At 37.9% G+C, this 26,249-nt stretch overlaps 1 protein-coding gene across 3 annotated transcripts; it reads right to left on the bottom strand.

The window, feature by feature from the left end:
* Nucleotides 1-854: 854 nt before the first annotated feature.
* On the bottom strand, nucleotides 855-26,249 carry LOC145774153 (uncharacterized). 3 transcript variants are annotated; one of them, XM_082585318.1, is made up of 18 exons: nucleotides 26,145-26,249; nucleotides 23,446-23,560; nucleotides 22,652-22,774; nucleotides 22,307-22,429; nucleotides 19,829-19,951; nucleotides 18,550-18,672; nucleotides 18,350-18,472; nucleotides 17,738-17,995; nucleotides 15,432-15,578; nucleotides 14,012-14,157; nucleotides 13,690-13,891; nucleotides 11,342-11,461; nucleotides 10,872-10,994; nucleotides 10,260-10,382; nucleotides 9,455-9,524; nucleotides 7,929-8,098; nucleotides 2,992-3,104; nucleotides 855-2,280 (listed from the first exon to the last, which is right to left on the bottom strand). In XM_082585318.1, the coding sequence occupies exons 2-18, from the start codon at nucleotides 23,495-23,497 to the stop codon at nucleotides 2,200-2,202; spliced, it is 2,220 nt and encodes a 739-aa protein (XP_082441444.1). In that variant the 5' UTR covers nucleotides 23,498-23,560; nucleotides 26,145-26,249; the 3' UTR covers nucleotides 855-2,199. The 3 variants fall into 3 exon arrangements, with proteins under 3 accessions (XP_082441444.1, XP_082441445.1, XP_082441446.1); XM_082585319.1 differs by having other exon boundaries at nucleotides 23,446-23,573; nucleotides 26,145-26,239; XM_082585320.1 differs by lacking the exon at nucleotides 26,145-26,249 and having other exon boundaries at nucleotides 22,307-22,442; nucleotides 23,446-23,515.

Genomic DNA, 26,249 nt, shown 5'->3' with positions numbered 1-26,249 from the left:
TCAGAATGCACCAAATTCAAAGTAATTTTTCAAAATTTTCTTGGGGAGGCACCCCCAGCCGCTGGGTGCTTTGTCTTAGGCGGAGACGCCGTCAAAACCCCCCCTTTACAAATTCCTGGCTTCGCCACTATCTGCAGCACTGATATAACTTGCAAGCAGACATGAGGCGATTGAATTTATATAATCGACAAGAATTTTATGGGACTTGTACTTGCGAGCTTTGCATACATCGTGCTATGTTCTCTGGCATCACCTATTACTGGTTATGGAATCTGTGTAGCCCTGCAGGCTCGTTGTAGTTCATTCCTGCGTTTTTCACGGCGCCTTGCTCTTTTGCAGGCCAGTTATCCCCCTTTGTTATGATGATGCTAATTTGCTTTATTTCTGCAATAAACTGCTACGCAAGAGCGGCATTGTTCTCCCACAGCCATACCGGTGTAGCCTCCACACTAGCCATCAAGACTTTTCCCAAAAACATGTGTTTCTCGGCAGTCAAGTGTAGCAAGAACTCAGCAATAGACACGTGTTTCGCGATTGAGATCTATGTGGCAAGAACTAGTGGTGCGGTACTGATGAGCCCAGCCTCATGGGCGAAACACGTGTCTATTGCTGAGTTCTTGCTACACTCGACTGCCGAGAAACATTCGGAGAACATCATAAACTTTTTTATAAATAGTTTTGTTCACCTAAGTAAGTAAGGAACAATAAACCCAACTTCTGGTATTCCACACAATGATAAGCGAGTTCATTGTTACAGCAGTCTCTGCTTTTAGCCATGAGTCGTTGACCAAAATTAGACAATGACGTTACGGTTTGAAACTAAGCACTCGGGCGATTTGATCCAGATCAATGACTTTGTTTATTAGGCAACAACAATCTACGTCACCCACTACACTAAACATATTGTTTCATCAATTCTGCACCTGTAAACGCTAAATCGATCAATTTGTTTCATTCTCTTTCCTAGAGTTCATTTGCACGTTGGTGATCTAACCGGTAAAGGTGTTTTTTGTTGTTTTTGTGTTTTACAACATATATTCAATGTTTGCGACAACAAAATAATAAAAACTGACTGTTTAAAAGACCTGAGGTTCTGGGAACACAGTTAAAGATCATGAGAACTTTGTGACCGGACAAGGTTCAATTCATGGTGTAGAAAGATTTTGTTTTGTTTTAAAACAAAGTTTCATTGTCTTGCAGCTGCTTTCATGAATGCGTGAGAGCTTTCCAACCCATCGTTAACGTTCCTCAATGATGCGGTTCCTCGCACTCTTCTCGATTGACGGTAAGCTTCCACTCATAACATGATTTTTTTTTGTTTCTTTTTTTTGTGTAGTTTAAACTTGTGAGTGATGACATATGTTTATACACCAAGACGATATTAAATTTGCAATGGCGTTATGAAATGATGCATGGTAATAATTGCGTCAGTGGTAGAGATAAGAGGTTGTTCTCATTGCGTAGCAAAATCATCGAAAAAAATAGCAAGCAGATATAATTGCAGTGTTTCTAACAAAACCTTCAGAAATACACAGTTACGTCATGTGCTGGAAGTTTCACTTCTTTCAAAGTGCTGTCAAACGTCCAAGCCCAAATTAACAAAGCAGTTCAAAATTTGCAAAACAAGACTCAAATCAAGCGGCGCTGGTTCGGCTCTCGGGTGTGTGCGCTTGAGCAACGCATTCTAAAGACTGCAGCTGTCCATTCAGCGGCAGCTAGTAAATGGAATAATTCCTCGGCAACAACACTTCAACACAATTGGAAACTTCACTCTGCCTATCTCGGTAACCGAAATCGACAGAGTAACCGACCCTGCGTCAATAGTTCAAAGCCTTTACAAGGATGCGAAACTGCCAGCGCCAGGATTAAAGAAGTTCTCAAAGAAGCTTTCCCAGTCCGAAGATAAAGATTCAAAATCAATCAAACTAATTATTGAAATCGTGGTTTTTAAATTATTAAATTTTTAAATTAAATTGTCTTTTTTAAATTACTTATTAAAACTTTTACTCCAACTCCTATAGAAGTCGAATGATGATCGGATGAATATGGAAAAATACAAGTATTTGTGTAAACAAGCAAGCAAACATATTGGGCCTCAGAATGACTTGGGTAAAAATAAAAATAAAAACAAGATCCACAATTGTTTGTGGCTTAACCAAAAGATTCAAACGGTTCTAAGCGGTAATTTACTCGCTGTAATCAACGAAGTTCATTCTTTTGTCTTTGAAGTTCTTCGATTTGTCTTTGATGTTCTTCGATTTGTCTTTGGAGTTCCACATTCTGTATCAAAAGAACAGTTGTAAGAACTTGACAGAAACATTATGCACTAATTGGCCAAAAAATCACACTCAAATACCCAATAGGAAATGCTCGAATTTGTGCTTTCTTAACCGAAAGTAAAGTAATAAAGAAGCGATCTATTGTTACGTCTTGACGCTTCGACAATGTTGGGTGTCGTGAAACCAGAAATGAAACCGAACAAGAAACCATTCTACAATAGAGGCAGGTCGCCCAGAAGAACACAAGAACAACTGGATGGTAAAGCACGCCGGGGAAATAATTAAGGAAAACAGGGAGTGTAGGTTATGGGGAATAATGCTTGTTCTATAAGTTAACATCTCCAAGCATAAGAACAACGTAACAAAATGAAATAAAATATTATTACATTGTACAATATTATTATGTAATTCGTGATTGGTAAAGTCTATACTTTCTATATTGTTGCTAATGAAATGTTGTACTTTGTAGGCTACGACTCTTCCAGAAATTAAAAAACAATCATGAACACCGAATTGGACCAAGCAGATTCATGAACCGATTTCTTACGTCACAACTACAATTGATGTGACTTCAAAAGTCTCGAATGAACTTTTCTTGAAAAAATACTTAAAAATAAATTTTAACTGAAAAAATGCGTGGAAGAACATAAGAACAAACACGCACTCTCTTTGTGTTTTAGAACCCCTGACGTTGCTATGGAAACCAACTCACCTGCGCGCTCAAGATCGAGAGTCTGGCAGTCAACTGCTCGAACATATCTTCCATCGTGCTCAAGGAGGTCACCTTACGAGAAATCTCTTGGAATTCTTCACATGTTGGACAATCTAAACAACAATTACATCAAGTTTGAAGACTCGTTCTGGGTTCATTATGAGGATGTTCACGCGTAGTTACAAAGTAAAAGTTAAAAACTGTTTCAACCAAATCAATTCTATTTGATTTTGTCATCTACAGATGTTGAATCAATGCAAGAACGTTTGATTTTCTGGCTGAGATGTCACAGATTGAGATTCATTATAGTTCTGGAACTAAAAATATAGTTCTATCAACAATAAGCGATATACCAGCACGTCAATAAACTGAAAAAATAGCTAACCCTTTATTTTAAAACTTTGACAAATATTAGTTTGTGCAGTACCGGACTTGTCTGCAGCTAGCACAGCTAAAAATTCAACTTTCATTCCAACTTCTAATTACAAAACAAACAAAAATTCTGATGCCGGAGATGTTTTAATAGTTTTGGGATATTTTGGTGGCATTGAATCTGAGTATGGCATTATTTTTTTCGAATTGGCTCGACTTATTTAGATATCATATTCATATTTCAATTTTACAAATACAGGATAACCGCATACACATAATCGTCTCAAGGAGGATGGTAAATTCATAATATTATGACAAGAGTAGGCACACTGGTAGAAGCTATTCCTGAAGAAGAAACCTTATTGTGATAAGAAATCTATAAACTTTGTCTTCACGTCACTTATCAACCTCCCAAGCGTTGTTGATAGTAAAAGAGTTATAACAACAACAACAGACACTTTTCTGACTTATAGATAATGCGCCATGATGAACCAAACAAAGCTGGATAAACTCCTCATTCTATCTTCTTGTACAGTGGATCGTAGCCAACAGTCCTCAGAGGTATTGTAGAGGAGATGCTTGACAAAGAGTTAATTGTGCTTAGCCATGTTAGTTTTCGAATTTCTATCTGTTATAACTTTTTGTAACATCTTAACAGGGACATAAAACTAATACACTAGAATATTTTTAACACAGTTAGTTTCTTGTTTTGTCTACTTATATTTCGTATATTTGTTTCAGTTTTTAAAACAATGAAAACTATTAATACTACAAAAAGTGCTCAATGCCAAGCAAAACTGCAAAGCAGAGCGAATTAAATCAAATGTAGTTATTACTATCTGAAGCCTTTACAAATTGTTTCACCTAACGGATCATCAGAAGGTCTGAAAAAACATGTAAACAGTAAAGAATCGATAATTCTGAAAAGATATTAAATATTACAACTGTAATTTAATCTGCCAAAAAAAATCTCTAAATCTGTACTTCCTGAGAAGATATTAAATATTACAACTGTAATTTAATCTGCAAAAAAAACCTCTAAACCTGAATTCCTGAAAAGATATTAAATATTATAACCGTAATCCAATCTGCAGAAAAAAAACTCCAGAATTACTAAGGACAGCCTCCATCCGCCACGATAAAGTTTCAATCAATTTGTCCCAATGGAAACCAAGCAACATGATGGCAACATCTATGACATCACAAAGAAGCAAAATGCTTGTTATGATCGGCGCAACCTGTAGTAATCTGAACAGAATGAATAAAAATTGTTTTTAAACCTGTAAAAATTAAATGAGATTTATAACCTGTAAAAATCAAATGAAATTTAATTTTTTCAAAATTATAACCTGTAAAAATCCCAAGGAATTGTGATGATGTAACCTGTAGTGTCCTGAACAAATGAAATAAAATCTGTTTATAAACCTGTAAAAATTAAATGAGATTTATAGCCTGTAAAAATCAAATGAAATTTTAAAAACCTGTGAAAATCAAAGGGAATTTATTTTATTTTGAAGTACTTGAGTTTAAATTTGTTTCTATTTTATTTTGTTTTGTCGTCATAGAAACAAATTTAAACTCAAGTACTTCAAAATAAAATAAATTCCTTTTGATTTTCACAGGTTTTTAAAATTTCATTTGATTTTTACAGGCTATAAATCTCATTTAATTTTTACAGGTTTATAAACAGATTTTATTTCATTTGTTCAGGACACAACAGGTTACATCATCACAATTCCTTGGGATTTTTACAGGTTATAATTTTGAAAAAATTAAATTTCATTTGATTTTTACAGGTTATAAATCTCATTTAATTTTTACAGGTTTAAAAACAATTTTTATTCATTCTGTTCAGATTACTACAGGTTGCGCCGATCATAACAAGCATTTTGCTTCTTTGTGATGTCATAGATGTTGCCATCATGTTGCTTGGTTTCCATTGGGACAAATTGATTGAAACTTTATCGTGGCGGATGGAGGCTGTCCTTAGTAATTCTGGAGTTTTTTTTCTGCAGATTGGATTACGGTTATAATATTTAATATCTTTTCAGGAATTCAGGTTTAGAGGTTTTTTTTGCAGATTAAATTACAGTTGTAATATTTAATATCTTCTCAGGAAGTACAGGTTTAGAGATTTTTTTTGGCAGATTAAATTACAGTTGTAATATTTAATATCTTTTCAGAATTATCGATTCTTTACTGTTTACATGTTTTTTCAGACCTTCTGATGATCCGTTAGGTGAAACAATTTGTAAAGGCTTCAGATAGTAATAACTACATTTGATTTGTTTCAGTTTTTATTAATGTGACATCACCTTGGCGTCAGTGAAGCAACAAATACTTTGAAACAACATCACTATTTGTTACTCGATTTCAATTTTTGCAGTTTTTCTCAACTTCTCTTACATGTAAACTGGCACATGTGACGATATCTCATCACAACTTTTCGTGGTGTGGAAGTGCAGAAATGAAGCAAAATTGTAGCAGATCGCTTTTTGAGTTTGTACATCATGTTAATAAAGTACATACACAAAATGGTCATTTTTATCATTTTTCAAACTAAAATTTGAAAATATCTTAAAAATTAGAAGCGAATCGATAAAAGCAGCTTTTGGATTGAGCGCCCTGAATAGTTGGTGGAACATCTCCGGCATAGGAAATTGCATGGACTAGTGTTAGGATTGTGATTGGACGTTACAAGTGCCAGACAAATATTTATGAACATGATTAGTTTTGCATCGTTATCCTAGGACTGACAAAGCCTTGATAGGTTCAGGGATGGAGGAACCACGTGGGCCTCGTGGGCCTGGACCCACTTACTTTATTTTCTGGGTGGGCCTGGCCCACCCACTTTTGAAAGCCAAATTTCTTTGAAAAGATAGCGAAAACGGCAAATTAGAGAAGGAGTTCCAAAAAAAGCTCTTCACTCATACCACTAGTTTGATTACACAGGCCAACAAAAAAATTTTGGCACAAAAGGTGAGAGTCAGTTTAAAGTATTTCAGGGCCCCTGATTCCAAAAATGCACTTAGTTTTTTCGAATTTTCGAAACTACCAGGAATTGAATTTCGAACCAAGATTACGTTCTTCCGAAACAAGGATGAAATTTTAAGCAGCTACTTTATTGAAGAACACAACTTTGTATTCTGTAATTATATAAATGGCCTTCGTACCTTGATGGGTGTTGCTGAGTAGGCTATAGTAGGCCTGCCATAATAAAGAATTGCTTTTGTTCATCGATAGCTTTGTTTTGCTTATTCGTCTAGTTTGTTAAGCCAAACAATGTAGCCTATGCATTTTGTTGTTTGTACTTAGTAGCTTAGTCAGTAAGTCTGATACTGTTGAAGTCAACAAATATATTAACGCAAAGCACAAGTTATATATTCTACATCTTAATATTGTATCCTAAGGCTTGCTTTACGTCGTATTTTGATTGTTACTAGGCCAGTAAACGTTGAATAGCCGTTTGTTTGGGTTGTAATCAACGTGATTGGTTCCAAATAGCGTTTATAAAACTCAGAAATGTGCCTGAGATTACTTTTAGTTTTGTCTATGTAATAAACGACAAGACGTTAAATCTATAGGGGCTCCAAATTGCGAAAAAAAATGTTTTTGCTTTATCTCAAAAACTAGAGCCAATTTGAAAAAAAAGCAAGTGCATTTTCGGAATCAGGGGCCTCGAAATACCCTAAAATTACTCTCACATGCCGTGCCTTTAAAAAGAAAAAATTTTTGTTGGCCTGTGAATGATGAAATCTAATCTTCAAACTTTTCTGTTGAGCCCAACTGTTGATGGGGAGCACATGTGGGTGGGGTTGCGTGTGGTTGGTGGAGTAATCTATAAATCAATCTAATTGTTCTCTAAGGTTAAAACAATGATAACATTACATATTATGCAGTGCATGCACGTAGGCCTACTGTATAATGCTGCAGATTATTTCTCCCAGGTTGGTATTAGCCTATAACTGTGTGTGTATTTTACCTTTTTATTTGTGTGTACACCGCCATATTTTGTAGAGTGCTATAGAGCAATTTAAAAATTTTGTAATTTGTTTGGCCAAATCGGGCCTAAAAACGGAAATTGTTTGCTGGTTGGCACAAAAACCAATCATGAAAACACAATCGAGGCTATAAACGATATGAAGTATTAGGAATGCAACAATGTTATGGGGGGTCTGGGGGGCTTCGCCCCCCAGAAGTTTGGTTAACTTTAACTGCTACAATTTTGGGCCCACCTACTTTTAAAATGGTTCCTCCATCCCTGGATAGGTTCCAGGCACTTTCACAGACTTGTAGAAGTTTTTGACGCAGAGTCGGTTACTGAGATTGATAGAGTGCTGAAGTTTCCGATAGTTGAAGTGTTGTTGCCGGGGAATTATTCCATTCATTAGATGCCGCTAAATGGAGAGCAGTCCTGAAATGCGTTGCTCAAGCGCACACCTCGAGACCCCAACCAGTTCCGCTTGATGTTGAATCGGCGCATAACCACTGAGCTAACGGGGGGCACTGCTGGAGCCACTGAGCTAACATGTTGATATTTGACTTGTGTTTCAAGAAGGACTCACGGTTACAACTCAGGCCGTCGTCTGCCAGGCTGAAGTTTGGGTCGCATTGACACTCGTAGGCGCCCCCGCTGTTCAAGCATATTTGTGAGCAGTTGCCGTTAGAAGTCGCACATTCATTAATATCAGCGCAGTGAGTGCTATTGAAGGTGAAGCCATCCCAGCAATCACAACTGAAAGTTAATCTTCACATATTAGCTTGTTTAGGAGAAGAATAGATACAACGCCTGGTTAATGTGATCACAAAACAAAGAACTCATAATATAGATACTAAAGTCATGTTCAGCAAACGTTTTGAAAACTAAACTGTTTTCATCTTCAGTTTTATTGACATAAATAATTTTAACACTGAAAATGAAACCAGTTTAGTTTTCGAAACGTTTACGGAACGTGAGTTTAGTATCTACATTTTGGGCTCTTTATTGTTTGATTACCTTATTTGGTTTTGACACGTTAATAAGTTTATAAAACAATTGAATAAGCTTTTACGTCTTGTTCTAGCCCAGTGAAGCGTTGAACATAAATGGTAACTTGCCCTATAGGCTGTGCCAAAAAATGGCGAGGTTCGTGGATTTTTCCTTAACTTTCTGAAAATTTGTAGTGGACTTTTACAAACACAAACGTAAAAAAAAAAATTGAAAATAATGACGTCACACGGTTGCGCTGGGCGTTTCTATGTCCAGTTTTCATAAAAATTGTCATATTTCGAAAACCACCGGAGATAAAAAGATGAACGTTACATCGAAAGCTGCAAAAGTGGCATATTTATATCTGCTCTAAGAACACTTTTTATTCCAGGACTACTTGAAAAATATTTGTAACCAAAAAACTCAATTTTACTATTTTTTTGTAGTAGGGGAGATGCAGGACCTTTAGATATTTTTTCTTTTTTGCTCTCTTTTTTCAATTCATATCAAAATAAAACAAAATTTTTAGAGAATACGGCCAAGGTCAATGTTTATTGCCTGTGTAAATATCTTGTCAATCGAAGTTATTTTTGTGAGGTTAAAGCTTATACAAACTTTTTTGAAGAATGTATATTATAAACACTTTTCAAAAAAGTTTGTATAAGCTTTAACCTCACAACAATAAATTCGATTGTCAAGATATTTACACAGTCAATAAACATTGACCTTGACCGTATGCTTTTAAACTGTTACTAATATCAGAAAGTTCAAACTATCGAGAAACAAAAAGTGTCAAAATTAAAAATTTTGTCGCTCTGGTGTCAAGAAGCAGGTTTATATTTAAAAAAAATTAAAAGTTAAAATTTAAATAATAAATTCTAAAATGAAAACTTAAAATTGCGAGTGGAATGTTGCTCATAGCTCGAAGCTGCAGGTATTCGTCTGACTCTCTTTAGGAGCTGTCGTCAAAATAAAATAAACATAAATGTAGTGAACTATTAATAGTAGAAGGAAAGAAAAAACGAAATGTAAATCGTGGCTAATCAGAGTAATTCAAATTAACGAAAGAGCTTTGAGGCATAAAAGAAATTTCAAATAATAAATTTTTAGACTAAAACTGACGCAAATGTTCCGATAAAATTGTTGCATATTTGATAGCAACCTCCATTGTCAACTGCGCATTCATTGATATCTGAAAAGGAAAAAAAAGAAGATTAATTGCAAAGTCATTTGCATACCTGAGATGGTCGATGGCGATTGGGAACAGTAATTTCCTCTATCAGTTTTCTATTTCATGATTAGGATGTATTTTGTTACCAAACATAAACTGATTAAACTTTCCGATTGTTTGTATAACAAGTTGTAATTGAAAATCTACCTGACAACAAATTACTTATCGGGACTTTCAATATGTCAACACAACAGCTCTGCTCAGTAAACGGCATGATCCTCAACCTATACATAACCACTCATAGTTTTGAGTTAAAACGTCATCGCAAGCGATGGCAATTGTATACGCTGGAGCAAAAATACAAAACTGTTGAAAATATGACGAAAAATAGCTTTCCTCGGTTTTGCAAAGACTGGTTACCAAGTGCTTTGCATCAGTTGAAATCGTTGTTCATTATGACCATTATATTGAACAATATGACCATTACATTGAACATTATGACCATTACATTGAACATTATGACCATTATATTGAACAGTATTACCATAATAATGAACAATGTGACCATTGCATTGACCATTATGGTCTTTTGCCACAGCCCCAGTACCAGAATAATACTCAGCCAGTTATCCTAATGTGTGTTATGATTTCGATATGCTGTTGTTGTTGTGATAAACAACATAGAATCTGAATCCAAAGTGCTCAGATATGTAAAAACGACATTTTAGAACACAAATTTTTTCGTTTATTGTGTACCGTGACAAGTTTTGTTGTCGGGTCCTAATTTATAACCAGTTGAACAGTTGCAAAGAAAACTTCCAGGAAGATTGACGCAGCCGCCAGTGCACCCGGATGTTCCATCTGCGCATTCGTTGATATCTGAAACGATCAACAATTTTTAATGCAAAGTTTTCCTATTGCTAAAGCAAAAATGGCAATCTGTTATTATCGTGTCATTCAAAAAAAAGTTGTTTCTAAGGTTTTGCAATAGAAAACAAAATTTTATAGATACAGAATCTATTTGTCTTGGTTTTGTTTCAAATCTCCAAGCAAATAAATGTGAAACACAAAATTTTATTTCGCCAAATTAGATTTGATGCTTGGCGATCAGCATCATGCATTCAGTCAACTCAACTGTAACGAATTTACTAACAATCACAAATTATAAATATTTCTTCATGTAAAGGTAGCAATTAATCACTACTGGCACTTTATTTAACTCAAGCGACATGTCCGTTTCAACTCAACGAAGCACTGTGACATGCAATGGCGTAATGCGCATTTTTGCAAGAAAGTTACGCCGCTACACGGCACTCACGAGCAAAATTAACTTATAGTTTTTGACGCAGCAAAACTTAGCAACATCACCTGAACAAGTTTCGTTGTCAGAGTTGAGATTATATCCATGATGACACTTGCATCTGTGGCGCCCGATCTCGTTGACGCATATCTGCTCGCAGTCGTCCAATCCTTCGGCGCATTCGTCGCGATCTGGAACAATCGCGTTGTTTTGTTATATCGGAACTACAAAAAGGTTTGATCTAGGGATGCTCGCTTTTGTAAAATAAAAAATGAAACATTTAGTAACCATAATTTAACTTTCGGAGTGTGCGCTTGAGCATCGCATTTCATTTCATAGACACTTTCCCATTTAGTGGACCTAGTGCATACAATAATTAACAGAGAGTAACACCTTAATCAAGAAAAACTTCTCGATGTAAATGTAAACTCGATGAACACACAATCGATTGACTGCTGTGCCTGGATTTAACAACGTGACCTGCGACGGCTACAAACGCAAGAAGAGTGATCGAAAAATAGAAGAAAACATCAATTACTTGAACATGTGGCTCCATCTCCAAGTAAAAAGAATCCAGGATTACACACACATCTATAACTTCCCATCATGTTGTGGCAGATGTGCTGGCAGGGGTTAGTTCCGTTGCACTCGTTGATATCTGGAATGGAAAAAGTGTTATAAATGTTGAACTGTGATAATAATGGCACAATCCTTATATTGCATACTCTAGCTCAGTGGTTCCCAACCTGGGGTTCGCGGACCCCTTGGGGGTCCGTGAGAAAGCATTTTGGGGTCCGTGATTACCTTGATGAATTTTGGGAAAAATCTTTGTTCTATATGCACGGATGGAGCACCAGCTATGCTCGGGAACAAATTCGGATTTGCTGCTTTAGTAAAAAACTAAGCTCTTCGCGTGGTTGTTATCCATTGCTTCTTGCACAGGTACGCCTTAGCAGTAAAAACTTTACCAGCAAGTCTCAAAGAAATTCTGACGAATTGCGTGAAAGTCGTTAATTTCATTAAAAGCCGAGCTGTAAACCACCGTACTTAGCGCTCTGTCAAGAAGTAGGGTCAGATGACGGAGAACTTTTGTATCATTCTGAGGTACGTTGGTTATCTAGAGATGTTTTAAAACGACTGCAGCAGCTAAAAAATGAGGTATCAACTCTTTTGAAAGCAAAAGGAAGTCCCCTTTAAAAATTATTCGAGAGTAAAAGTTTTCTATACGGCATGGCCTACTTAGCCGATATTTTCGGTCATATTAACAATGTTAATCGTGGCATTCAAGGACCAGGTGTGACAATCATTGATGCAGCTGAAAAACTGAAAGCGTTTTTAGCCAAGTTGCCGGTTGGAAACGCAGATTGGAAGCAGGTAATTACGCTAACTTTCCAATGTTAGAAGATCTTGATGGATAAAACTCAAAGAGAATGTACTCTTTTGATCTCTATGAGAGAAAAATTTTGCGCACACTTGAAACCCTGCAAATCTCATTTCAATGTTATTTTAATTTAGAACACCTGCCGAACGAAGTTGAAACATGGATTCGAAATTCTTTTCTTTTTGACTTGAACAACATTAGCGATGACGATCTCAGTAAAGATGACCTAATCGATTTGAGATCAAAAGAGTTATTACGCATTGAGTTTCATTCAAAAGCTGTGGAAGAATTTTGGTGCTCACAACTGCAAACCTACCCATTCTTGGCAAAGAAAGCGATTATTGTTTTGTTACCATTCATAACCACTTAACCTTTGCGAGGCAGGATTCTCAGCTCTTGTTACAATAAAAACAACAGCGAAATCGCCTGGCCAGTGGACGTTGAAGATGACATGCGTGTTGCATTGTCAAAAACTCAACCACAGTTCAGTCGTTTAGTTCAGGAAAGGCAACAACAACCATCTCATTAAATTTGCTTATGTTGAAAAAGTTTCGGCATGGCACTTCGGGTCACCTTAATATTCAAATAGTGCTGACATTTCTTGAACAATCCATTCATTTGATTATTTGAGCAACTGTTTAAGCTGATAATTGCCGCAGGAGTCACAGCGGCAAATGCAATATGACACCGTACAGTAGTTGAGTAGCATAATTAATTCAATAGTACTGTGATTGAACTGACTCGTGTGAAAATAAATTTCTTTGCAATAGTCAATAGTATGTTAATTGAGTTTCAGGCAAAATTTAGGTAGGGGTCCGCAGAATTAATAATTTGTCTAAAGGGGTCCGTGACAACAAAAAGGTTGGGAACCACTGCTCTAGCTAGACCTTCCTAATAGCTCAATCGGTTAAATGAACAATTGTGAATGAAAAACAACAGAATCACAGAACCATGGTTCAACTCTGGGGTTGTGCACTTGAACAATGCATTTCAAAAGCAGCTCTCTTTGCAGCGGCATCTACTGAATAGGATAATTCCGATACAACGACACTTCAACAACAAGGGGAAAATTTCATCTTGCCAACTTCACTGACAGGGTCTGCATTACAGCGATAATTTAAACTACAAATACGCAAAACTGCCAGGATAAACCTTCCAAAAATGCTTTTCCAGTCTGAAGATGAAAATTCCTGCATTGAATTAATCTTCTAAGATTATAACCTACAGTTATAGTTCCACAAAACGTATAGAAACAAACCCTTATTATAGGCGGATTCATGAACAATAAGATGATCTACGAAGTAATTATCGTTGGTAAGTGCACCCCTGTGTTTCAGCGAGCAAAGACTTTTAAACCACAATAATGTTAGTAATAACATCAAAGGGAATCTTATTTTTGAATGTAATTGCTTCATTTTCCAGCAACGCGTGTTGTTTCCCATCTTGAAGTACATTCTATTTCCCCGCTCCCTCAATAAAAGACAAAAACAGGCTACCTCACATACCTTCGCACTTATCCCTCGACATGACGTATCCAGGGTTGCAATCACACGAATAGGAACCAGGTTCGTTGATGCAAACTTGATCACACTTGTGGTCGGAAGTGACGCATTCGTTGATATCCAAACAGGATTTGACGTCACTCAGGAAGTACCCTTCCGGGCAGGTACAGTTGAAGCTGCCTATACTGTTTGTACAAGTGGCATTCTGTAAATTATAAAACGTTTTTTTGGAAGACAAAATAAAGCTAAAATCAACAAGCTCTCAGGACATGTAGCTCTTCTCTAAGATAGTTCTTAAATTAAACGCAGTGAACTGCTTAGTTACTTGTGAACATCCACCATTGTCCTCCTGACATTCATCAATATCAAGGCAATCTGTGTAGTCTTGAACCGATTGGAATCCCTCCCCGCATACGCATTCGTAGCTACCGTCAAAATTGCGGCAAGCTTGACATCTCCGTGAAAACAATCCTTTAACAAAGGTGACGAGATCATATATTCTGCATTACGTAATTATATATACTGTACAGTGTACATATATACCTCAGAGACTAAAATTAAGACATCCAGTTGTACAGGCAGGACATCTCTTGATTAAAACCGCTAAAGACAAAGCTATCAAGTGCGGCTACATGGGCAGACCAACATTGGATCTCAGAGTGGAAAAAGAACTCTTCAAAAATCCAAAGTTTTATCTCTGGTACTGGCCCCCAACCCAACCGGAATACCTCTGCCAAGAAAAGCCTAGGTGCGGCCAAACCGCTTGCGCACTGGCAAAGGACTATTCTGCTTCAACATGCACAAATGGGAGATGGCTCCATCCGCCATTTGTAAATGTGGCAAGGAAGAACAAACTGTAATCATCATCCGCAACTGCGCCATCTACCATGCGCCAAATGGTGTGCGTGGTCTGCGTGAACTGGATGACGAATCAATTCAGTGGCTGTTCGACACCTGCCCAAACGTTCGGCCTGAGTTCACTACTCTAGGATGGTAAACGGCAGAGCCCCTCGACCCACGGGTTTTTAAACAAAAAGTTCATACAAAAAATAAGACGCAATTATTAATTATAGAAGTTAACATTTAATAATAATAAATAATTGAAAACTCAATTAATGTATGCTTTTAATAATGATGATATTGACAACAAGATTACATCATTATTGTCATGTTGAGAAAGTAGATATGCAAGGCAAGAGTGCATACTTCATGGCGGCCTTAGATCTGCAATGGCTGCGTAGAATGTGATTTTGTTAATAATTTATTAACTACTGTATCTTTTGTTTTTAATAACTTGTCAATTATCAAGTTTTTACACACTAGGGGTAAAGAAGGCTTGCATCTTTACAACTTTAGTAATTTATTTTCCCCTAACACAATGCTGGTTGTAGGTATTGCAGAGTCTTAACAAATTCCTTTTTTGGTTTCAATAAATTGCAACAGCTAACTCAAACATTACGTCTATAGATAGCACGTATGATGCGCATTGTTTTAAATCTTTTGTAGACCTCATCCCGAACATTGCTACGATAATTAATTTTTTCTTCACCATTCCTTCATTAAAATGAATGATACTAAATGGCCCCACATGAAGCTTTGCCCAAAAAGAAGATAATTTCCACAGAAGTTTAGCATTGGTCACAAAGTCCGCTATGCAAGATTGCTTTAGTATATTGTCTTGTGGTTAACCTTGATGCCGTGATGGGTTCTTTACTGTACGTATTTAATATGGAGGTCATGGTCACCTCTTGCACACTCATCGACATCAACGCAGTCAGTTTCATCTTCTTCGTCTACTTCATATCCTTCAAAGCAGGAGCACCGCCAACCTCCAGGCACGTTTGTGCACACGTGAGCACACACGCGACCATATGATGGACATTCGTCGATGTCTGGAAAAACGAAACAAAGCAATTTGAAAAGGAAAACAATGAGATATTGAGGGTTCTTTTATGATGTAACATTGAGGATCGGTCCACTTGGAATTGCTAGCTCGCTGTTTTATTATCCGTGAAATCCTACTGAACCCTTCACTTCCTACTGTTTTGAGATGAGCTAGGATGCAAAGCAGAGGCGGCTTCTCATTTTGCTTACTCTTTAATGTTGGTCTTTTTCACTCTGTTTTGATTCGTTCCCCTCAAACAAATCAAGTTTCACATTAATTCACTTCGGCTCTTTGGAAGCATTCATCCGTGACCGAAAGAAGGGATAAACTATTGGAGATTTTTCAATAACAGAATGACTCAAAGAGTTCCACTGTTTTGTTTCCATTTTCACAAAAGTGCAAACCCACAACCAGGGGGGGGGGGCATTGAGGGCATTTGCCCCCCCCTGAAATTTTTTGAAAAAATTTTAAGCGTTCTATGCAGTATGAAATGTACTATGAATAGACGTGCGTCGTACACGTACAGCCATACTGTAGAGCAGGGTTTCCCAAACTATGGTCCGCGGACCATTGGTGGTCCGCGACGACGGCACAGGTGGTCCGTGGCGATATGACAAGAAATTAAAAAGTCACACATATGCGTTGTACACTGTACAGTACGTAGCCTACCCAGTCAAAGATAATTGCCGCAGTTCTTAATTAATACAGAGTTGATTTTCTCTGACGTTACACAACATTTGGAATTGCTTTCTGCACATTTCAAGAAGTACTTTTTAAAAGAGACATATGAAAATTTTGACTGGATTTTAAACCCTTTCGTTATAACAAAGACTGATCTGTCAGGACGCGAAGAAGAAGAATTAGCCGAATTATCATCTGATCGAACTTTAATGCTTAGTTTCAATCAAACAGAAACAGCTATTGCATCTTTCTGGTTGAGTGTTGTGGAGGAATATCCATTGCTATCGCAAAAGGCAACTAAAATTTTATTGCCTTTGCCACGACCTACATGTGTGAGACAGCATTTTCAGCTCTTACCAACATGAAGACAATATACAGGTCCAGACTTTCCGTGGACCCCGACTTAAGAGTTTGCCTTTCACAAATAACTCCCAGAATTGATGACTTATGCAATAAGAAGCAATCCCATCCGTCCCATTGATGTTGTCAGTTTTTTAAATAAACAAAATTTGGTTTTATTCATTTTTACCTTTGTATTGGAATTGGGGGTCCGCGAATAAACAGATTCACAAATAGTGGTCCGTGGCCCAAAGAAGTTTGGGAAACCCTTCTGTAGAGTGTAGACCATCGAAACCGAAAGTAGGCTACGCTGGTTGGAAGCCATGCTAACGATTTTGTTCGATAAATTAGGCTGGCATCCTCATCATCTGTTTCGTTAGTGCATACATAATGTCAGCATCCATCATCACCATAAAAAGCGTTTAAAAACAACTACATAATTCGAGATCAAAAGCAGCTACGACAGCGTGGTGAATAAGCTACTCAGTTGGGCTTAAGCATTTGTAAATATTTGTATTATCGTAATTTTCTTCCTTGGGTAGTCATAGCTAAATGAGAAAAGGTTACAAAGGCTAGTTTCCTTTAATGCTGTACTAAACAAAAACGTGATTGGCATAAGTTATGACCACTGAACCGTAACATGGTAGTGCCACACACTCTTGTCCCTTATCAATGGGCGTGGACATTAACATAAAAATGTCACAATGCATCATTTTAATGCTGGTTCTTTGATAAAAATTAAATGCCCCCCCCGAAAATAGTTGCTGGTTGCGGGCCTGCAAAAGTGCCATACTTTTGTAGCAGCAAAGAAGACAAGGAAGTAGCAAAGAGAAGGACAATGAGGGTAGTCATGGTAGATAGAAAACTTTTAAGACATCGATCAAATACAAAAAATGTTCAAAGCAGTCCAGAAAAAATATTCTATATTACCAACGGCCACGGTTTAAATAATTCACCCAGCCAATTTAGAGTTAAACAACATCAATGACCTCACCCAGACAGTTTAGAGTTAAACAACATCTATGACCTCACCCAGCCAATTTAGAGTTAAACAACATCTATGACCTCACCCAGCCAATTTAGAGTTAAACAACATCTATGACCTCACCCAGCCAACTTAGAGTTAAACAACATCTATGACCTCACCCAGACAATCCCTCTTGTTGGGGCTGACCTGGTACCCCTCGTCACAACCGCAGTAATACGATCCCGGTTCGTTGATGCAATTGTGAGCACAGTGATGACGATATTTCGTGTTGGTTGTGTTGCACTCGTTGACGTCAGTGCAATTGTGTGCGTCATCACTGATGACGTAGCCAGGATGACAGGCGCAACTGTGGTGCACAATGCCAAAGGGCTGACATATCTGCTCACAACCAGCGTTGTTGTTTCTGCAAGTGACGTCTGCAAATAAATAACGTAACAGTTTCTTACTTTGGCTAAAAGTTGTTCTGAAAATGCTTTTCTTTATTTAAAATAATGTCTATCCTTACATCGATATATGTCTTATATCTTATGTCTTAAAGTATGGCAGATCTAGAAAACTGTGTGCATCTCCTTACAAGGTGTCGTAGCATAATCTTTATGCGACGAGCAGAGTTTATAAGATTGCGAGTATTGCAGGAAGTTAAAAAGGGAAAAAATGACAACCGACGTCATCATTTTGCTTAAACTCCAACAACGTATTTCCCCTTTCTCAAAGTGTCATTCAGTATCTCAAAGTATCCTCCCATTTCTTTTCGTTACATGTATACTAACCGACACATGTTCTGTTATCAGAAGTGAGAAGGTATCCTGGTGTTGCACAACTACACACATACGATCCATCTGTGTTCGTGCACACGTCGCCACATGGAATACCAATGGAACACTCGTCTATATCTGTTGAAAATAATGATGCAAAAATAATGATGCAATGATGCAGAAACACTTCTTACATTATGACCGAGAGGATTTACCTGTACACGTTCGGTTGTCTGGAGAAAGACGGTATCCTGGTGTTGCACAACTACACGCATAGGATCCTACTGTGTTCGTGCACACGTCGCCACATGGACTACCAGTAGAGCACTCATCTATATCTGTTAAAAATTATAATGCAAAATTCTGTTATCCAAAGTGAGAAGGTATCCTGGTGTTGAACAACTACACGCATACGATCCATCTGTTTTTGTGCATACGTCGCCACATGGACTACCAATGGAACACTCGTTTATATCTGTTGAAGGAAAGGTGTTAGATTACTTAAACTAATAAACAAACATATAATCCAAATATATACAGCCAAATTTCCGCTTAATACAAACAATATGTAAATACTCTATAGCAAGGGTCACCAACTGGTCGACCGCGGGCTGCATGGTTATGTGCGGCCCGCAGAAGGTATCACCGTACAAGTAAAACCAAAAATACTTTTCTTGAGTTCAAGAGCATGAATGTCTGCAAAATGTTGTAAATCAACAATTCTTGCCAACCTGATAAGCATCGCAAGTGACATTTGTCTAATAAACGTTTTTTTTTGACTCTCACAAAAAGGATGAAAAACCAACTCATTGCTTTTTTAGGGGAAACACTGTTCATGAGTTACGATAGAAACATTTTTTCGGTGATTTCCACAAGCGTTTGTTTCATGGTGCCTGGTTTCCTTCTCCCTGTTATTGGAGCCTATTTTTCCCTGATATGTTTGCAGGTCACTAATTGTTGCCTGTATTGCGATGTGTCAAACATTTCCTTGTTTACTGAAACTGTTAATTGCAAGATATCTTTTGTGAAGCGAAGTGACACTAATCTTGATTGGCGATGAATATTCTGATGAAACCGCTCGCCTCGCTATAAGTGCGGTAAACAAGTGGCCTCGTTTATTAGGCATTGTTAAAGAAGTCAAAAGTACTGTATTAAAGGAGCTTGGCCTGGCAGTAGCGTTGCTCAACTAATTTTGTTGCTGCGGTATTTTAAGATAAATATTAACATGTAACGCTGGATACTGGGTACGAAATGCGTTTTTTTCTTGCATAAGAGTCAACCTACCTAGAATTTTATTAGTGCGGCCCGCCACAGCTCTCCTTACTGACAAAGTGGCCCGCATGCAAAAAAGGCTGGTGACCCCTGCTGTATAGCAATACATCACATAATCCACTGACCAGAAAACAACTAACACTGACAACAACTGTGGCATTATAAAATTAATGCATGTCGCTATATAAAAAAAATTTATTACCAAAGATCAAAAGCATTTACCTGTACATGTTCTGTTGTCAGAAGAGAGGAGGTATCCTGATTCTGAACAACTACACGCATACGATCCTTCTGTGTTCGTGCACACGTCGCCACATGGACTACCAATGGAACACTCGTCCATATCTGTCCAAAGAAACTTTTTGATTGATGAAAAGTAAAAATTATTTTTACATTGGTCTTACTTGGTAATAGAGAATAATATAATTTAATACTTTACGAATAGCAACACGAGTCTTCAGTAAACAGTTTGAAAGGAGATTGTATCTGTGGTTAAAAGTTTTTGTTTTGCAGTACACACATGTAGCTTACCTCGTACATTGTGTGGCGAAATGGAAGCAGAACACAATGTGCTTATGTTTCATCCGACATTCTTTGACTATCGAGAGGAAATTTGCTCGAGAAACCGCGTACGCAGAGACGTTAGTGTCTTTCTAGTTAAACATTCCTCGTCGTCATTGGTTCCAGCTTGTGTCCGAACATCGGTTTTGTCAGCAAGTTGAATGGTGATGTCGGATGTAGTTTGAAGTCTCAGTCTGTAGTGGCATAGACGTAGGCAAAAGGCACATTGTATGAAGGATGGGAAACGTGGTTCATGTTGTTTTTATTTTTTGCTTTTTCGTTTGTCCTGAACCTTTTGTTTCCTTTTTTTTCTAAAAGTTTCATACCATCCTGAGTTTGCGATCTCCAGATTGATTTGCCACTGGCAAAGTTGTTCCCACAATTTCAGATCAATGCAAGCTTGGTTTAGAAAGATCTTTAGCTAATTTTGTGTTACATTTTTAGTCTTCCATGAGTTTTTTTCTATCTTCAGTTTCCCATAGAGCATAATTCGAGGAAGCTTCACTGGGTCTATTCGCACGACATGTCCTGTCTAGCAGAGGCGGTGTTGCAGTGTGGTGGCTTCTCTGCTGGGTAATCTAGCATGATCGAGGATAGCATTGTTGGTGAGACAATCTTCCCAACGAGTGCCTAGCATTTGACCCACTTTCCTCTGCTGGAAATTTTTAAGACGTTTGATGTCACGGCGGTATAATGTCCAAGTTTCACAAGCATATAGAGAAGGGTAGATATATCGACTAACCAGAAGACCATAATTTTTGTGTGGATAGATATAGCATGGTTGTTGAAAACACGATGGTTAAGTCTTTCATAGACCCAATGTGTTACTTTTATGCGATGTTATCCTTTGCACATGTTGATAGTATGCTTCCGAAGTAAGAGAAGTATTCTACTTCACCTAGAGGTCTTTTGTTGATATTGATTTCTGGGGAGGTGAGATCGGTGTTTGGTTGAGTATCCTAGTTTTATTAGTGTTAACTTCTATTCCAAAATGCTCATAAGAGTTGCTGTAGATGGTGGCTATCGTTTGGAGATCATCAGGAGTCCGAGCAGGTGTGGCAATGCCATTGGCAAACTGCAGCTCATATGAATTGTATGGGCAGAGGTTTTAAAGTTTGCACGGAAGCGAGCAAGATGAAAGAGCACTCTGTCCATGCGACAGCGCATGTTGATACCAGGGGAGGTTTGTGGGACCTCGTTTAGCATTGCAGCCACATACAGTAAAAAATGGCCTTAGGCTACATGATACTTGCCCGTTAGGCACTGCCCTCTTCTGCTAAAAGAGATTGCCGTTGGGGACTTTTACATGTTCCTAATAACCCCAGGAGTTGCTCAAAATGAACCCAGCTTTAAGCCTCAGTTCACCTCTACACAACGTTGAGGTAGCTCTATAGAGATGGAGGTTGAACAAAATAAGCTACCTAAACACTCTGACTTGCGTGGAGGAATCATTTTTTTAAAATTTAACTGCAGCAACCATCAAGTAAAGTTTTTCCCCATTTTTCGCTATATGTATCAGGGAGTCGAACCGTTTGATTTTTCCGGTTCGGGTCCGGTTCTGGTTCAAAGATTGTTTCAAAATTTGGTTCAGTTCCGGTTCAGGTTCGAAGAAACTTAAAACCGGTTTTATAAGTTCCGGTTCGGGTCCGATAAAATTAGGCCTAGGCCTACTATTGCCCAACTACTAATTAGCCCAATTGGGCGTGAAAACCGCAAGGTTGGCAACACTGATCTCAAGACTGCTTTGCTCAATTAACTTGCCTTTGTTGTTTGTTGCACAAGTTACAATCAAACTATATTGTCTATGATGTCACAGAACAGAAGTTGTTTATCTCAAAAATTTCCTCTCCAAAGCATCGATGATAGTGGATCGTGTGTTACGGAATAGGCTATAATTCATCCGTACAATGTGGCCTCCAAAATAACAACATGCTACGTACAACTTCACTTACCACAATGCGAACAATGACGTAATGCTGGAGTGAACCGCTTTTTTCAACCGGTTCGGGTTCGGTTAGGGTTTAAGCTAACTCAAATTTTTCGGTTCAGTTCCGGTTAAGGTTCAGACAAAATCGCACCAAAACCGGTTTACAAAAATCCGGTTCGGGTTCGGTTCGACTCCCTGATATGTATACTAACCAGCACATGTTCTGTTATCAGAAGTGAGGTGGTATCCTGGTGTTGAACAACTACACACATATGATCCATCTGTGTTCGTGCACATGTCGCTACATGGACTACCAATGGAACACTCGTTTATATCTGTTGAAGAATACTTGTTATATTGGCTAAAAATAATAAACATATGATCCAAATATAAACAGTTAAACTTCTGCTTAATGCAAACAATGTATAAATATAGCAATTTATCACATAATTCACTGACCAGAAAACAACTTACACTGACAAGAACTGTGGTATTATAAAATTAATGCATGTCGCTATATAAAAAATAAGTCTTTATTAAAGATCAAAAGGAATTACCTGTACACGTTCTGTTATCAGAGGTGAGGTGGTATCCTGGTGTTGCACAACTACACGCATACGATCCATCTGTGTTCGTGCACACGTCGCCACATGGACTACCAATGGAACACTCGTCTATATCTGTTGAAAAAAAGGTGTTCGATTGGTGTAAACTGTAAAGTAAGAATATACTTTGTAGCATATGTAGAAATTTTGGCACTTTGAATCAATTATACTTTAATTTTGGTAGAGAGGTGACTTTCTTCAACCATAGACAGATAAAACCAAGCAACCACACAGCATTTAACATAATATATTAAATTGAACATAAACTATAAACTACGAACGTTTTCGGCCATACTCAAGTTAGCCCTTCTCAAGTAACGAAAATAACTGATTTTACATTTACATTTAAAATAAATAACTGATCTACACAATGATCTGAAAAACGAAATACATAAGAATGAAACTGCAAAGAAGAGGAGAAAGGCACATCACATGGCGGTTAATTACGCGAGACAAAAAGCAATTACGCTACATCATAAAATATTTTGTTTGAAAGCAAAATTGTTGGCTTCTTCTTTGCTTTATTTCGAATACCAAACTGACGACCGTTCCCAGATAACTACTTTATCTGGCCTAGATTCGGTAAATATTTGATCAGATCCGTACCCGATCTGGTAAAGATCTGAACTAGATGAAGTGGCTGTCTGGGTTATGAAATTACTAAAAGATATTAGTCACAATGTGAAAAAAAGTTGTCCTGTTACACTGTTACAGCACAGGATGATCAAGAGAATTTACCAGCACACCTTCTGTTATCTGGAGTGAGGTGGTATCCTGGTGTTGCACAACTACACGCATACGATCCCACTGTGTTCGTGCACACGTCGCCACATGGACTACTAATGGAACACTCGTTTATATCTGTTGAAGGAAACTTTATGATTGGTTAAAAAGTAATATGCAAGCAACAATCTATGTTGATGTAGCTCTTCGGTAATTTTTTCATTCTTTGGAAAAATTAACACCACTCACAAAAGCATTCAGTCAACGACACGAAAAAATGTATTACTACATAAAGATTGACTTGCTTTGTAAAATATTTTCGTTTACTAAATCGTATTCCTCGTAGGAGAATAATTGCTACATCGTGTTGGCGAAACCAACAAAAAGTGAAGAGACTGTAGCCTGCAGTGAACAACTGTACATCGTTTGTCGTTTGAGTTTGCTGTACAGGAGGCTGATTTGGTGATCTATAAAATTCATCGGAAACCAGGATTTTGCCTTGGAACTTTGTTGCGGTAGTATTAAACCATATATCACTGGGTTCTAGATCTTACATCTGCCTATGACACCGTGTGGCACCGTGGCCTTACTTGCAAGCGCATGGCAGGCTCCAGCTGGGGAGTGAGGGCTGACACTTTGCGTATAGCAGCCTTGCCTTTGTTTACTCTTCAGCAGAGCACTGTACACCTATTTGGTGCGGCAGTCCTCACTACCACAACATCGACACTGCCATAAACAGCGCTCTGCGCACGGTGACCGGATGCCTGCGTCCCACACCATTGGAAAATCTCCCCATTCTCGCTGGCATCCAACCTGCTGAGCTTCGTCTAGAAGAAGCCACTCTGTCTCTCGGCCGATGGGCACTGGAGCCTAACCTCTTCTTCACTACAAGCTCTTTGCTCTCCCAAACGAGCACTCCCGTCGACTGAAATCAAGACACCCATTCGTGCCAGCCACTCATTTTCTGATCAACGAAGCTGATGAACAAGACATTTCTGCGGCTACTTGTGCGGACCATAAATGGAATTCTGAATGGATGTCAAGTATCACCAGACTTTATTCGTTTATCCCCGACGCCGACACACGCCCCATCAGCCTGACATTACAAACTACTGACACTACTCGTCCATATCTGTTGAAGGAAGCCTTATAATTGAATTGAAAGTAAGCTTACTTACAAACTTAGTTATGTTGCTCTGGTGTGGATACGTGCATAGGATTCATACAGTGCTGTGTCAAGAGGCCCCGACTCTCAGGCCCACCATCTCCACACAGATAATAGACTTTTATGTTTGGGTAAGAACATCTTTACTGTACTGTTTTAAACTTTCATTCTGATACGAGTGTGGTTCGGTCAATGGTTTTTTGTAAATATTTAGTGCAGAGTCACTTGTAGAGTCAGCAGCACGTTTTTTGCTCTCAGTATTCTCTTGTATTCTTTTCGATCAGTGGTGTTGTGTAGTTGTGGTTGTTTGTCAATGCTTTTTCCAGTCAATGATTTTTCGACTCTTCATTCAATGTTTGTGGTTCGATACAGTATTACGGTAGTAATTAGTCATAGCATGCATGTTCTTTTCTTTCAGTATTCTCTAGTATTGTTTTCGTTTGGTGGTGTTAGAAGTATGGTCCGGTCGGTGTTTTTTCTTAAATTGTTTGGTGCAGAGTCACTTGTAGCAAACTACTGATTTAAATGGATGTATGTATAAGTAATGTTACTGTAGCAAGCACAGATGGGACAGTGTTGGTAAGTGGAGTCGGTAGCCTAGTGGTGATTGCTGTGCCGATGTAGTATTTGGCAGGTAGGTTTATTTGTGCATAAGTAATAATAATAATAATAATAATCGTGCTTTTATTTGCGCCCATTGCGATAACATACAGTACATTGCGATCACAGATGCGATACAACAGACGACAGGAAGCAGCGAGTGACATATAGTCTTCGAGTCAGCTGCGAATGACACTCCATAAGCTTACAATGAAGTAGTTTAAACCTACCACGCAAAATATAATAACGACTCGGTAAAAGTGTTAAAATGTTCTTTGTGTTAAGGCCAATTTTTGTTGCACCCTAAAAGTGTTTTTCTTTGTCAGTCACGCCTGTGTATTTAAAAATAATAGGTTGATAAAATTTCGAATAACTGTAATTTTAGGCAAAACTCGCTTTCAAATGTAGCTAAGCAAATTAAATCTCCTAATTTGTCAATTCTTTTCCGATTTAAAAAAAAAGAATAAGTCAATCTAATGAGCATGTCACATTGTCGTGCTAGCTTCTATTGTGTGATAAGTTGTGGGTTGAATGACCCCAATGTTCATGACCATTGCCAGTATTTTTGATGAACAATTTTTAATGCTTTTTGCTTTCATTTCGAGCAAAGATGTAGATATGACATGATAGACCTGTGTTTGCTATCACTTAGCCTAGCCTACATTTGTGTTGTTTGTTCAACTGGTCAGAAAGTCTATTAAAGTAAACCACCTTTCCATATCGATGCAGTGAAAATACAAACTATATAATGAGATTGTCTTGCCTGTAGGGAGCCCAAATTACTTTGGCCCATGAAGGGCCGCATAAAGGGCTTAACACAGCATTGGTCTTTTTCTTATAGTAACTCAGGGTAATGGACGACTGCATGGAAATATTATTCGGAGCAGCCCAGTACAAAAGCTGGGACTGCTAGCAGACATTTTTCTCTAAGTTAAATGCTTTTTAGCTTATACAAACCTCTGCAGGACACTCCATCATCCATGAGGCTGAATCCAGGCTGGCAGGTACATAAGACTTTACCTGCTGAAATGTCAACGCAATTCTCACTACAGCCTCCATTTC

The sequence above is a fragment of the Aplidium turbinatum genome, chromosome 7 (assembly GCF_918807975.1).
Source record: "Aplidium turbinatum chromosome 7, kaAplTurb1.1, whole genome shotgun sequence".
NCBI lineage: Eukaryota > Metazoa > Chordata > Ascidiacea > Aplousobranchia > Polyclinidae > Aplidium > Aplidium turbinatum.
The sequence above is the reverse complement of the archived record's forward strand: the minus strand, read 5'-3'. Positions and strand labels throughout refer to the sequence as shown.

Excerpts from the sequence above, each read along its gene's own strand:
- LOC145774153 (XM_082585318.1), bottom strand. The coding sequence starts at position 23,497 with ATGCGTGTAGTTGTGCAACACCAGGATACCACCTCACTCCAGATAACA. Across the intron at positions 22,775-23,445 it reads CTCACTCCAGATAACAGAAG|ATATAGACGAGTGTTCCATT; the intron begins GTGTGCTGGTAA and ends TTTTTTCAACAG. Across the intron at positions 17,996-18,349 it reads TGATAACAGAACATGTGTCG|ACGTCACTTGCAGAAACAAC; the intron begins GTTAGTATACAT and ends ATTTATTTGCAG.